At 44.4% G+C, this 14,317-nt stretch overlaps 1 protein-coding gene across 1 annotated transcript in view; it reads left to right on the forward strand.

The window, feature by feature from the left end:
* NAF1 (nuclear assembly factor 1 ribonucleoprotein) overlaps positions 1–14,317 on the forward strand; it is a 53,179-nt gene that overhangs the window by 13,101 nt on the left and 25,761 nt on the right. The window contains 1 exon segment of the mRNA XM_025204719.1: positions 5,917–6,010. Within this exon segment, the coding sequence (XP_025060504.1) occupies positions 5,917–6,010 (94 nt within the window).

Below are 14,317 nucleotides of genomic sequence, written 5' to 3' on the forward strand. Positions count from 1 at the left end.
TCCTTTCCTCACTTTTTTTTCCCCTAATCTTTTCATACGTAAGTTTTCCTTCTGCTGTTCGTTATCCATGCTGCTGGAACAAGACTCTTCTGTATCTTTGCTCTTTTCTCAGATGAAGAGAGAAGCTATAGTATTGGGCTGTAGCTTAAAACTAGGCTAGCTTGGGGCTCTCTTAGTTAAAATTTTTGGCATTGGTAGGGGTCATTAAATAGAGCATTCTGAGAATTTTCTGATGCTTCAGATGTATTTCAAATGTGGAAGAAGAAAGTCTAGAGGGGAAAATGGGCTGCTGTGAAGAATGAAGTAGTTCTTTCTGATCTGTGTTGTTGGGTCCTCTTCCTTAAGATATTTGGAGATGGTTAGCACTTTCTTCTGTATTGAGTTAGACATCGTCACCCTGCAACCTTGTGCTTTCACGCAGAGATAAAAAAACACTTATTACCATGCTTCTAGCTCCATTTTTGACCAAATCTAACACTGGCAATGGGGTCCACTTCTAAGCTTATCTAGTTTTTGGTACTTTGATGCTAAGCTTTTTACTTGTCTCCGTTGTCTGGCTACTGAAGTTTTGACTTACAACAGAACTTCCTTTTTTCTGTTTCTGCAGTAAACCTGTGCATGAATAGAATGCAAGCCATAGGGATTTTTAAGACAGGTTTAGTTATCTGAGTTAATAGTAGCCGGGGGTGCATCAATAAAGATTTTTTTGGGCCGATACTGATGGCCGATTTTTATTAACGAGACGTATTGGCCAATACCGATTCTATTGCTGATATGCAGTCTGGCAGCTTGGAGAGCAGTGTCCAACTAGTAAGTCTGTTGGGGGAAGGGGTGTGGGGGGATCAGATTGAGGCTCCTGTGGTGAGGGAGGGAGTGGGGCAGGGGCAGGTGCTGCCCAGTTGAGGTATAGTGAAGGACAGAGCTGTGAGGCTTGTCTGGGGGGCTCACTGCGGGAAAGATTCCCCCCTTGCCATGTACGCCATTGGGGGATCTATAGGGTGAGTGTGCCCTCTGAACCTGTGTGCAGGGTGAGGGTGAGCTGGGACTGGGAATGGGTGGTAGCACTGGGGTGGGAGGGACCTATGGGGGGGGGGGCTACAGCCATCCCCTAATTTGCTGTAGCTTCCTGTGGCCCCCCTCCCAGTGCCACCACTGCCTGCTCTGAGCACAGCCCTGACTCAGCGCCACCCACAGCGGCTGCCCACCCTCGCCCTGTACACAGATGCAGGGGGAATCCACCTCCGAATGAGCCGCTCGCGGCTCCATCCCGTGCCGTGCCCCAGCTGGGCAGCCCCAGCCCCACTCCCACCCTCACTGCAGGGTCTTGATCTGTCCCCTTCCCCCAAACAGACTTACCAGGTTGGCCCTGTGTATCCGGTGCACATGCGTGCAGCATTTATCATTATCGGCGTGCAGCCGATAATGTCACTACATTATCGGCCCCATCAGCCAAAAAAGCCAATTGCTGATTAATGTAAATGATATTGGCGCTGATATAATATGGACCAGTGTATCAATGTACTGCTAATGGCAGCAAAGGACAAAAATCGGGATTTTTTTCTGTAAATGCCTGACCTTGACGAGTGCAATTCAGAAAAACTGTTAAGCACCTGGGTATCCTCAGCAGCCAATAGTGAGTTTTGGGTGCCTTTAAAGAATGATACAAAGAGCCCAAGTGCTTAGCAGTTGCTTAGATCTATCCATTAGACACAGGGAACTCCTGGTCCACTACAAAAGTAAGCCAAATGTGCTCTGTAACTGGCACTGTGGATCAAAAAGCTTTTATTTGTCAGCGTCATAACATGGTAGGGTTTCTGGAATGTAGATATTGTTACCATTTCTCAGGTAGTAGCCTTATTTATTAAAGCATAAGTAGCAAAGAAAAGCAAATAGCAATCTGAATAGCAAAGAAAACTGTTTAAAATTTTGATATTTAAAAGACTGTTTAGATGAAACAGATGAAGAAACTGGTTTGATTCAGGCAGTGCTGCAACAAGAACAGTAGCTTTTGTCATCTCATTGAGACAAAATATATAATTTAGAAACTTGGTCTTGGAGGCTGGGGACTTCTCCAGAAAGGGGTTTTACTTCAGTGCCAATATAGATAAAATCTTGAAGGTGGCCACTAGATGAACAGCTGACTTGCTAGTTTCACCAGCCCTTGAAAAGAAGTGTTGTTGCTCCTGTCTTTGCTTTTGGAATGTGAAGTATTTATTAGATCTTTGTACTTCATGCATAGATATTAATGGTAGCAGTGACCATTTCCTACTCAACAGCAGCAGAAAAGATGCTTCCAGTCCTGTCTAAATAGGAGATAAGTCATGTACTCCTCTGGCATAGACCACAAGTTTAACAGGAGGCTTGAGACCTGCTCTTTCTGCTGCTGTACTGCCTGTACTCTTCCCTGATCTGCTGTGCGCCACAGGCAGCGGCTAGCCATGCCACTTTTATGGCATGTGTGCTGCAGGTTGGTCACCCCTGGTCTAGATCAGGGTTGGTAGCCTTATTTATCATTTATGTCCTCATGCATGGTACCTGGCAGCATATTGCAGCATATTTCATAAAATTCTGATGTATTTAAGAGATTCTGTTCCATGAAACCGATTTTGATAAATTCCAGAAAATGTTTTTTGAAATGACAGCATAGAATTTATCCATTCTATACTACTTTTATGTGAAACTTTCTGGTCTGTCATTAGTCTTTGATGGTCTATTTAACGTACACATCAGTGTGCCATATAGAAATTCATAATAGAACCGCATTTACTCAAGACGGGGCAAAAATGATTTACAAAAGGTTTCATGAACGTCTATCCTATCAATCAAAGATTCACCTGTATTATGGGACTTTTAACCTAGGCTTTGCAAAATTTAAGTCTCCCTTTTAATTACTGCTTGCGCTTCCATCAATCATTTGAATCAAAATAACATTCATTCTAGGTGTAACATCTGTCAGAATAGAAGTGCAAACTCCATTGTCTAAGTCTATCCTTCAGTTATTTTCTGTAAATAGAAAAACAGTTTTCTGACCACACTCGAAACATTTATTGTGCCACTTTGGAAAATGTTCTGATAGTTTTTTCTTACTCCCACAACCATTCAAGCTTATCCATATCCATCATCTTTCTCAGTCTTAATTCAAATATTTTTGAGAAGGTGGTAGAAGGAATTGAGACAACTGAAGCACTTCGCTTTTTAATAGCTTCACTACCAAAATCTGCAGGAATGGAGGGGATGTGAGTGTTGTACCAGGTACTACTATAAACTATTCTCTGCGCTGTGCTGCATCCTGGGAATAAGGTCCTTTTAAGGATGGGTTACAGGTTAGTAAACTTAAATGCTTAGGTCTTTGGGGCAAGAAAAATTTAAGTGAGTGTTTTCCAGCTGGTGTGCTGCAGCACAATAGTGCACCATCACAAATGAACAGGTGTGCCACGGAATTTTGCCGTGGCAATGAACTCATAAATATGGGGATGGGGAATGCCTTAATGGGTGTTTCATAGAAAAATTTTATTAATATAAGTGTGTCTTGGGTTGGAAAACATTGGGAAACGCTGATCTAAGCAACAAGTCTGTTAAACTTTTTGTGTTGTTTTAGTAGGAAGAAAAGCAAGTTTTAGAAGTATGCAGCCTGTCACTGGCAAGCCATTGTTGTTTGCTTCATCCCTGAAGCTTTAAAGAGAACTTGCTTATAGGCTTCCCTACAAGAAATTATTGAAAAATATAATGTTGCTGTGTTCTAGGCTGCTGGTATATATTCATTTATTGGTGCAGTGAGATTTGATCTCCAGTCCCAACAATCATGCTTCCTGCAATGCACACATACATGGCACAGTATGTAATCGGGATCAGGGATTGGATCCCAATCATACCATTGCTGCTTGCCATAATTATAATGGCATAATCAGAATCTTGAGCTTCCCCTGCAGTGGCAAGTTAGAAACACTACAGGTCCAGCCACTCAACATTCAGCTGATTGTAAGCTGTAGCCATCGAGATTTACACAGGGGACTCAAACTGGCTCCAGTGCAGTCTGGTTGGAGCTTATAATTAGCTGATAGTCGGCCCTGGACCACACTGGGGCAGGCTTTACTCCCCAGTTTGGCAAGCTGATTGTTGGCCTGGCTGGGTAGCTCTGGGTCTGTCTTGGGACTGGGCCTCATACTGCAGTAGCTGGGCTGACAAGCAGCTGATTGTCAAAACCCTGTGCATGGCAGCTCTGGCTGGGAGTTTTAAAAAACACGGGTACAGGCATGCTCTTCAAAGCTCACTGTGCTCTCGGACTCGCAATGTGGGGCTGGTAGTTGGGAGCTCTTAGCTGCCCAGCTGCTCTTTTTCCACATGATTAGCATAATACTTAGGCTAATGAGCATTAAAGTACACATGTAATGCATACTTAATGTGCATTACAGCATCACAAAAAAACCATGTGCTATTGCTAATGTACATTAATAGGCTAATGAGCTTTTTTCTTGCACCTCACAATGGAGGTACTAAATTTGAATGTGTATTAGCACAAGCACATTAATGAACATGTAGACGTGCCCTGTCTGTAAGTCTTTTAGGAAACTGGGTAAAGGAGACTCTGTTAGTTTGATATAATACTGTGGGAGACTCTTGTTCGTGGAGGCAGAGGCATAGGGGAAAAAATGAAAATGCAGTCAATACTTTCTTTGTAGTCACATGAATAATTTTGCCTGAGGACTTGGTATTGATGGTTTAAGGATGAGATAACCAGTGTGTGGCTTGACTTACATTACCCTAAAATACATGGACATCTTGCAAGAATACAGAATATACATGAACTGATCCTTTTAATAGTAATAAAATTAAATGGGAAGATGAGGACAATTGAAAACTCGATTTTAAAAAAAAAGTATTACTAGAGTAGTTTATGTTCATTGTTTTAGAAAAAAATGTTTGCAAGATAATAGTTGTTGCTGTAGAATGAGTTACCGTATCTGAAATTCACAGAAGTTTAGGGCTGGAAGGGACCTCATGAGATCATTGGGTCCAGCCCCCCTGCTCTGGGCAGGAAAGACAACTGGGGACAAATAACCTCAGCAAGGTGTGTGTCCAGTCTCCTTTTGAAGATCTCCAGGGTAGGTGCCTGCACCACCCCTCCTGGGAGTCTATTCCAGAGCTTGGTCACATGAACCACATAAGTCTGGTCACACACATCTCTTAAACTCATGATGATTTTACATTTTAAACTTATGATGCATATTGTTAAGCTTAGCTAGATTTGTTACATATGCTAAGTTGTGTAAAACATAAAATTTAAATGTGTGTTTAGTTTTCTCCTGTACCCTGTAGTTTAACTTTGTGTACTGAAAAGTTTTTAGATTTGAATTATTGTGTCTAATTTAGTGCAGTAATAGCATTTTATATGATAAAATGGTTTTATAATGGTTTTATATGATAAAATGATAGGCTTGAGCTTCTTTTTTTAGTGCTTTCATATCGGCTACTCAATCTCTGTACTCCCCACAATACCATTTCATTTTCTCTTACAGTATTTTTTCTAGTGTTGTACATGGGTGCCATGATGTAATTATTTAAAAGATAATGTCAGGAAGTGAAGCTTTTTAAAACACAATTTTTAGCTTTTAGAAGCCAGTCTTCTCTGGCTGAGTTAAGCTATCTTAAATACATGGCTATAGTATTGGGGTATGGTACAAGTGAATGGTTAAAGAAAAAAAAAAAAGAGGGTGCATTCTCAAAACTAGTTCTCTCTTACTTGATGAGCACTAACTTTGAATATTATTTGAATGTCTTATTACAAATTAACTGGATTTTTTTATTGAATTTCAAAAATAAATGTCTAAAATGGTTTAAAAAGGGAAGTTCTCACCAGTGGGTAATATTTTGTGTGAAAAATGATGCTTTGAAGATTAATTATTCTGATGTTCTCAGGAACTGCCTCTTGGTGAAGATTTGGTAATAATTCTGCCTGAGGATATTGAACTAAAGCCTTTTGGGACAGTTTCAAGCATTATTGATCAGTTAGGTAAGCAAGATGCATTTATTTTGTTTAACTAGCAACCATATTTTATATCATTGTTTTGAGAACATGGTGTTTACTGCAGCATCTCGTTTCTTAAAGTGAGCATACGTTTCTGTTGACTTTGTACACTTGTATAGTGTAACAAAATGTATTATGTGAATGGTTTTATTGAGTATAATTTTTTTTTTTTGTTGACTCCTTACCTGGCTATTGAAGGCATCTTTTTAAAGGTAGGGATGTTTTGTGGGGCACTCAGGAAAATTTCCTGTCATGGAAAAAGTTGTTGAAAAAGTAGATGCTTAATTTGTAACTGGTAAAAATGTCTTCAGAAATCTGTAGCCCATATTCAGTGTTTCAGTTGGCTTGCAAGATATAGGAGAAGGGTAAAAGAAAGAATTGAAGGTTCTGTGATGGTCCACTCTAAAATGTTTGTTTGGTTTTTTTTGTTTTTTTTTCCCCCTATCCCTTTTAAGTAAGAAGTGATGTAATACACTTATTTTTCTTTCACAATGTTTGTATAGTTGGTACTGCCAGCTTTATCTGCTATTTATCTATATGCTACTAGCATCTTGCCAGTGCCAGCTGCCAAAGGACAGAGGATGACAGAAGTGCTTCATCTATGGGGCTGGATGTAGTGTCAGCCTAAGTAGGACTGTGAGGAACTATGGATGGAACAGCAGATGCAGATAGTATACATCAACAATTAAGAACTTGGCAAATCAGACTTTTGCAAAATCTGACACTGAATGATTGTTCCTGTGTCTGACTTCACAATAGACGGACAAAGTTCTTTGGGTAAATCAGAAAAATCAGTTGGTCTAACAAAAGCTGTCAGATTTACCCAAAGAACTTTTGTCTACCTATGTCCTTAGACCAGGGGTGTCCAAAGTTTTTGAATGTGGGGCCGGATCACGAACTTTTTATCACCCAGTGTGCCGGCAAGCCATATTCAAAGACCTCACAGGAAGTGGTATCACATCAGGAAGTGATGTCACATAACCTTTGACACCAATGAAGTTGCAGGAAGTGACAAAGAAATGGGTCTGGAAATGTGGTTTAAAATCCAAAATAAAAACAATACCTGACCTGGACCCCATGAGGCAGCAGGCATCCTGCCACCAGTCAAACAAGACCTTGGGAAGAAATTTCCAACAGCTTTTGCCAGTGGGAGGAGGTAGAAATTAAAGAGAACCTCTTCCCCTTTTCTTTTTGTCCATGTGTTAACTGACGAGACAGAACAGAGCCTGAAAACCTCGCTGTATTTCCACTGCCAGCTCTCTGTTCACAGAGGTTAGAACAGCGAGGGAGTGGAACAGACTGCCTAGGGAAGTTGTGGATTCTCCATCATCGAAGGTGTTTAAAAAGATGTTGGACAGCACTGGTCGGGCATGATCTAGGCCAGCATTTCTCAAAACATGGGTCGCGACCCAAAAGTAGGTCTCAAGAATATATGAAAGGGTCACGAGCGAACTTTAAAAATGGGTTCTCCTTTAAAGGAGAAAAACATATAACTGCCAACCCACAAGAGAAAAGCCACAGAGTTCCAGCCTGCAAGGGGCTACTTGGGCCCCCCCATGCCCCACACACGGGGGCACTGGGGTCTGAAGGTAGGAGCAGTGAGGGACACTGGGTTGGGACTGACCATCTATGTTTACAAATGGGTCCTGGTGCAAGAAGGGTTGAGAACCACTGATCTAGACCGGGGTGGGCAATTATTTGAGGCAGAGTGGGGAAACACAGGGCACGACCCTTGCCATAAGCCTCCCTCCCCTGTGAAAGGCAGGGACCCCCCCTACACACACACAGGTGCCGGGAGCCCACAGTCACCGGCCCAGTCCTACCTGCGGCGCCTTGGCCAGGCAGGAGGTGGCAGAGGCAGACTACAAGGGCGAGCCCAGCAGCTGTGCCGCCTCTGCAGGTCTGCATCACCGCGCCAGGCTGGAGGGAGCCGGGGCTGGGACCGTGTGGCACCTTGGGGTGCAGTGAATGCAGGCTCGGCCCGAGCCTGGGGCTGCCCCGCGTGGCGTGGCCAATGCTGACAGTCTGGCGGGAGGAGGCACCTGCCTGCGATGCTCTGCCTCTGCCAGCGGCCCAGGGGCAGGCAGCCAAGCCAGGCTGCCTCTCATCTGCGGGTGGGGAGCGGCAAGTCGCTCGGGCTGGGAAGCACGGTGTCTTCCCCACGTGGTGCTGGGGACTGGAGGAGGCGGGCTAGGTCTGCGCTCCTCTTCCGACATTCACCGTGTTGGCAACGTCAAGCTGACACGGTGCGTGTGGGAACCTTGTCCCTTCCCAGCCCTTCAGCGGCCATTAGGAAGCTGCTGAGGGGCTGTGGGAGGGACAAGGGGCGTTTCCTATCGCAGCACTGCAGGCCACAGAAAATGCCTTGGCGGGCTGCATGTTGGACAAGCCTGCCTTAGACCATCACTGCTACAACCTACACCCCTGACTTCAGAATACAAACTCAAAGCTTGTATATATGATCTATTCTTCTTAAAGTGTTTCCCACCTAATTGTTGTAACAAGAGTTAGAATTTGAAACGCCAGGCAAGTAGAACTGATAAGTAGTTTCTTGTGTTCAAGCTGACTGAAATATTAGGATGTAAAATGGATAATTAAAATTTGTTTTGGTATTAAATGTTGTTGGTAATATAGATAAAGATATCTGTCTTTTAGAGCTGCACCAATACATTGGTCCCATATCGGATCAGCACTGATCTGAGGAAAATTGAGAGCATTAGCAATAGGTTTTTTCGTTTTTGTTTTGTTTTGTCTGATGTGGCCGATTTAAATGCCCTGTGCATGTGCGCAGTTTGAGGCCCTGTGGGAGTGAGTGGGGCTGGGGCAGGTGTAGATGCTGCCCAGCTGGGGAGGAGCAGAGTATGGAGCCATCCATGGCTTGTCCAGCGGGGTGGTGGTTCCCAGTGCTGCATGTACCCCAGGAGGGCATGGGGCTAGGGCTGCACAGGGCTCTTCCTGGCCAGGGACTCTGCTGGGGCTGTACTAGGGGTGGGCGGTGGCAGCGCTGGGAGTGGGGGTTGGGGTCTGTAGTCACCCCAGAATTTGCTGAAGCTTCCCTGTAGCCCCCTCTTAGCTCTGCCACCTGCCTGGACTGCAGCCCCCTGCCGGGAAGAGCTCCATGCAGCCCCAGCCTCAGGCTGCACTGGCAGCCCACCCTTATCCCGTGTGCAGATCTACGGGCACATGCTCCCCCATGTCTTCCTGGGGTGCGTGCAGCGGTGAGAACTGTGCTCCACACTCCCCCCCCTGATTAGCCAGGACTCCTAGCCCCACTCCCTTCCTCACTGTGGGGGCCTCTAGACCATGCCAGGACAAGAAGTGTAATACGTGCCAACACGTTCACTGCTCCCATCATAACTACATCCCACAGTAGAACCATCACCATTTCTGGATCTTACACCTACACCTCCAGAAATGTAATATATTTAATCCAATGCACCAAATGCCTGGATGGAAACTATGTGGGAAAAACCGAACAACAACTATGTACCAGAATGAATGCGCACTAAACGTTTATCAAAGGCAAGAATACCCAATTGTCTGTGGGGGGCACATTTTTTTTCACAAGATAACTGCTCTGTCTCCAGTCTCTCAGTTCTAATTCTCAAAGGGAATTTACAAAGCACCTTTTGTAAGCAAGTCTACAAACTTCACTTCATAAATCTACTGGATACAAAAAAATCATGGACTAAATACTAGACATTGGCTTTATGGCATGTCATAATCTGCCTGACATCCAGTAACCCCAGCTCTGTATTTTCCCAGTTGCATTTTATTACCTGTTAACATTCACCTTTCTGTTTCCCCTCCCCCACCCAACCTCTCTCTCCTATTAACTCCTGTCCTCTCTGATCTTCCCTGCTGCATGTGCATTTTCACAGAGCTGTATATTGGCTTAAGCTTCTATTAGGACCCTAGAGAGAATACACAAACCAGCAGACTCCGTATGCCTGAAGATGGGTGTTTGTGCCTGAAAGCTTGCAAAGACCACCTTTTTCTAACTGTTCAGTTGGTCTAATAAAAAATATCACATTTACCCAAATAACTTTGTCATCCTTTTTATAGCCGTGCATTTTCTTGCCTTTTAGTGGGCTAGTAATGAGAGTCTCGAGACGGAGTTATATTAAGGGTTGTTTCCATGAGGCGGCCTTGAATAATCAAATTGGGGGGAGAGGGAGCTAAGCTCTCTTAGTTTGAGTTATTCTCATCACCTGTATATTGGTGTCTAAATTGCTACTCTTTGTGGCTACCAAGGGAACTTTTTTCAGATGTAGACCATTTGGTAAATAGCATCTTTCTTAGTCTTCAAATTGCCATGTTTAATTGAGAGACATGAACTGCCCAGTTGTCTTGGTTGTCAGGTTCTGAAATATGGCAATTTAAAGTTGGCTATTTCAAATATCATATTAGCAGTAATATATGTTAAACATGTAAACAGTTTGGTAACAACAGATAGGATTTTGGAATGAAAATCTGGAGATGTAGTTTAATGCTCAAAATACTTGTTTGGTTTTTGGCTGGAGGTGCACTGATACATCGCTCTGATATCGGATCAGTACCAATATAAAGAAAATTGGCTGTATCAGAAATCAGCCTGAAGTGGCTGATAATTTGGCTGATTAAATGCCTATGCCTGTGCACAGCCACACTGCAGCACACAGGCAGTGAGGAGCACAGCCTGGCAGCATGCGGCTGGTAAGTCTGGTGTGGTGGAATAGGAGGGGGAAGGGAAGGGATGTGTGGGGGGACAGATCAATGCACCCTGTGGTGAGGGAGGGAGGAGGCAGGGTGCCTGGCCGGGGTGAGGTGGCCCCTGCCTCTGTGTGAACCTCAGGAGGGCAAAGGAGCAGGTGGGCATGTGCCCCCAGATCTGCACAGGGTGGGGTGAGTGGGCTGCAGCTGCGGGCTGGAGCCAAGGCTGCTTTTGGCTCTTTTCACCAAGACTGGGCTCTGGGCAGGCAGTGGCGATGCTGGAAGCGGGGCTACGGGGCGGGTTGCAGCCACCCCATATTTCACTGTAGTGCTACTCCCCGTACCACTGCCACCTACCTGGCAGAGCTCTGGTTCAACCCTCTGCCTTCACCCACATGCTGGGAAGAGCCAGGGCTGCGCTGGGAGGACGGTGGTGGCACTGGGAGCAACGCTATTTGTGGACTATGGCAAAACTTGGGGTGGCTGCAGCCCCTTCCATAGCCTCCTCCCAGTGCTGCCACTGCCTGCCCTGAGCCCAGCCTTCTCCAAGAAAAGCCTGGCGCAGCTCTGCCCACAGCTTCAGCCCGCCCTGCCCCATGTAGGTCTGGGCCCCTCCCCCCCCCAAATGCCCCCCCATGCTCTCCCAGGGTGTGTTCAGCGGCAGAAGCTGCCCCCCTGACGAGCCATGGGTCCGTCCCATGCCCCGCCCCACCCTGGCTGTGCAGCCCCTGCCTCTGCCCCTTCTCTCCCTCACCAGGGGGGCTGTTGATCTGCCCCCCAATCATGCCCCTTCCCTTCCACCACAACAGACTTAGTAGCTGCATGCAGCTGTATTGGAAATTGGATCAGTATCGGCCGATATGCCTCCTTAAATATTGGCTATTGGTATTGGCCACTGGAATCTCTATTAGTGCACCCCTAATTTTGGCCCAAGGACTTTTGTTTGTGGACTCTTAAGATTGGGAAAAACTGGTCCTGTATTATTTTTATTAATTTTTTTTGCAGATGGCAGTGTAGATTTGTACCGTCTAAGCTAAGTAAATTAGAGAGAGATGTGGAGTAAGCTTTCATGAACTGGAGCTCACTTCAATCAAAAGGGGAAGGATGTGCCCAGATAAGTGTATAAACTGTCGAGAGTGGTTTAGAATACAGAGGTAGAAAGGAGCAGTGTTGGGAGAAGCAACAAGTAAAGAATCCACAAGAACAAGGGGTCACAAGGTAATTTAGGTAATGGGATAAAAATGTCTAGTCCCTGTTTAAACCATACTTAACACAAAGCAGTCTGTGGATGACTTCTTGTTTTTCAGTTTTCCATTCAAATTGGTTATTAAAGGTTTGCTGCCAGAGAAGAGCTACCCTGAGATATGGAAGGAGTGTACAGAGATGGAGGGATTCCTTAACCCCTTTGCAGGGGACAGAACCTCTTGCTGGCTGGCCTTTGCCTCAAATACCTTTACTGAAGACATTGTCTGTTGAAATTTGTATGTTGTACTGGATCAATCCAGGAGGAGGTGAAGTCCCTTTCTCAGGAGCAGAACTGGGTGCTAGTTCCTTGAGTCGGGGCCATGGAGAATTGAGAAGAGTGAGGGACCACAAGAATGGAATCTCAGTGGGAAGAAGCTGAGGCTCCCCCCCACCCTGCTCTTGAAGCCAGTCCAGTCTGTCTCTCAAGTGTAGACCTTAGAGGGGCACTTCGCTCAACTACTTCATGTAGTGCAGAAAAGGATTATATGAAATCAAAACCTCCTTTTTTAATGTCTTTCCTTTGGTAAGTTTGAGCTAAGCACTTGTGTTTACTGCTTGATTTTGTTTTTTTATGAACAGACTGAAGACATACTAATTTGTCTGTAATCCATGTGCTCAGGTAAATGAGGAAGATGTAGTAAGCCTACAGGTTTGCTTATATTAGTAAACTAGTTTGAGGCATTTTTATTCATTTTATTTTATAGTGCAAGTGTACCAAATGGTGCTTGGTTTTTTTTGTTTTGTTTTGTTTTTGGTTTGTTCAGTGGAGGCTTATTGTGCTAGAGAAGAGTGTACCTAGTGGTGAAGCAGCATTGCAAATACCTATTTGAACATTATGCTTTTACAATTGAATGGGTATGTTTTACCTGTAGGGCCATAGATTATAATAGGCAGCCTGTGCAGGCTGTAGTGTAGTGATGTGAAATACGCATGATGTGAAGATACTTAACACAGAATGAAACGATTCACTTGTTATCCTGCTCAAGAAAGCATAGCTGCAGCCTGTTTCCACTCAGAGTACATTGCATTTTGAAACCTCAAAGTGAAAATTATGGATATCTATAATAAGGTCTGCATCTGAAAGTTATTTCTCTGCAGGATGCTTAGCTACTTCTGTTGGTTAATCAGCTAAAAGTGGCTGAGAAGCTGTCATCTACAATGCAGCCTTGCATAATAGATGGCAGGTTTGCTCTTAATTTGGTGTTTGTTAGAACAGGGGTGGCCAACCTGAGGCGTGTGTGGCACAGGCAGCTTCCTTGTGCAGCATGTTGCAGATCAGGGAGAGTATAGAGCAGGGAGCATAAGACAGAGCAGCAGATCAGGTAGGGAGCACAGGTCAGAGAGCAGAAAGCAGAGCAGCAGGTTGGGAAGGGAGTCGGAGCAGCACGTGGCGGGGAGGGTACAAGGCTGATTTGTGGCATGCCTGCCAAAGAGGTTGGCCCCTTCTGTGTTAACATCTGCCGTATCAACCTGTTTTTCTTTTTTGTCCTCCGAAGTGCTTTTCTTCTTGGGTGGGTGAGGCTGAACACAGATTGCTTTTTCAAAAGATTATCAAACAAGCTAAGACTTAGTTCAGGTCTGTAACTGGCCAGTCTGCCTATATTAAGGTTTAAAAAGACATGATGATTGCTTTCTTAAAATTAAGTATTACCACCCTAAAAGAGAAGTACTGGGTGTCTTAGCAGCAGGTGAAGTGCTTTGTCTCAGTCAGTGAAAAAGGACAGAAGATTCAAATCTAGAGATAAAGAATTTATATTAACACATTATTTTAGTAGCTGTTTATTTAAGTTTTTTTTTTAATAATTTTATTGGAAGCTGGTAGCAAGCCTTATAGTTTAAGTTGCTAATCCTTTTTTTTTTTTTTTTTTCTATTCTCAAAGATTTTTGTGATAATTTTTTTTAGAGAAGTCCTAAAATATCTACTGCTTGCCTTTTTTAAGATTATTGCAGATGGTAAGTCTTGTGCAACATCCTTGTAGCAGAATGCCAGGATGGCTGAAAAAACATGTGCATGGTTGTGCTTACTCAAGGGCCAGACTACTGCTACTATAGCACATGGTTACCTATGAACTTCTTCAGGTCTTAATTATTAGCCAATTCCCAGTGTAGCTGAGCTAAATTACAACTATATACCAAGTAGGGATGTAACTGGTTAAACAATAATTATATTTATACCATTTACTGCTTACTTTTTATCATTTAGTGACCTTTGGCAGGAACGGCCCTGGCTCATTGTCTTCACTGTGCACCCAGTCATGGGCAGCAACCCCATCCTGGGAGGCTGCTGCTACAGCCCCAGTGCTCCCCCCAAGATCCCTATTGTGTCACCCTGCTGTGCTGCTGCCCCTCAGGAAT

The sequence above is a fragment of the Alligator sinensis genome, unplaced genomic scaffold (genome assembly GCF_000455745.1).
Source record: "Alligator sinensis unplaced genomic scaffold, ASM45574v1 scaffold454_1, whole genome shotgun sequence".
Lineage (NCBI taxonomy): Eukaryota > Metazoa > Chordata > Crocodylia > Alligatoridae > Alligator > Alligator sinensis.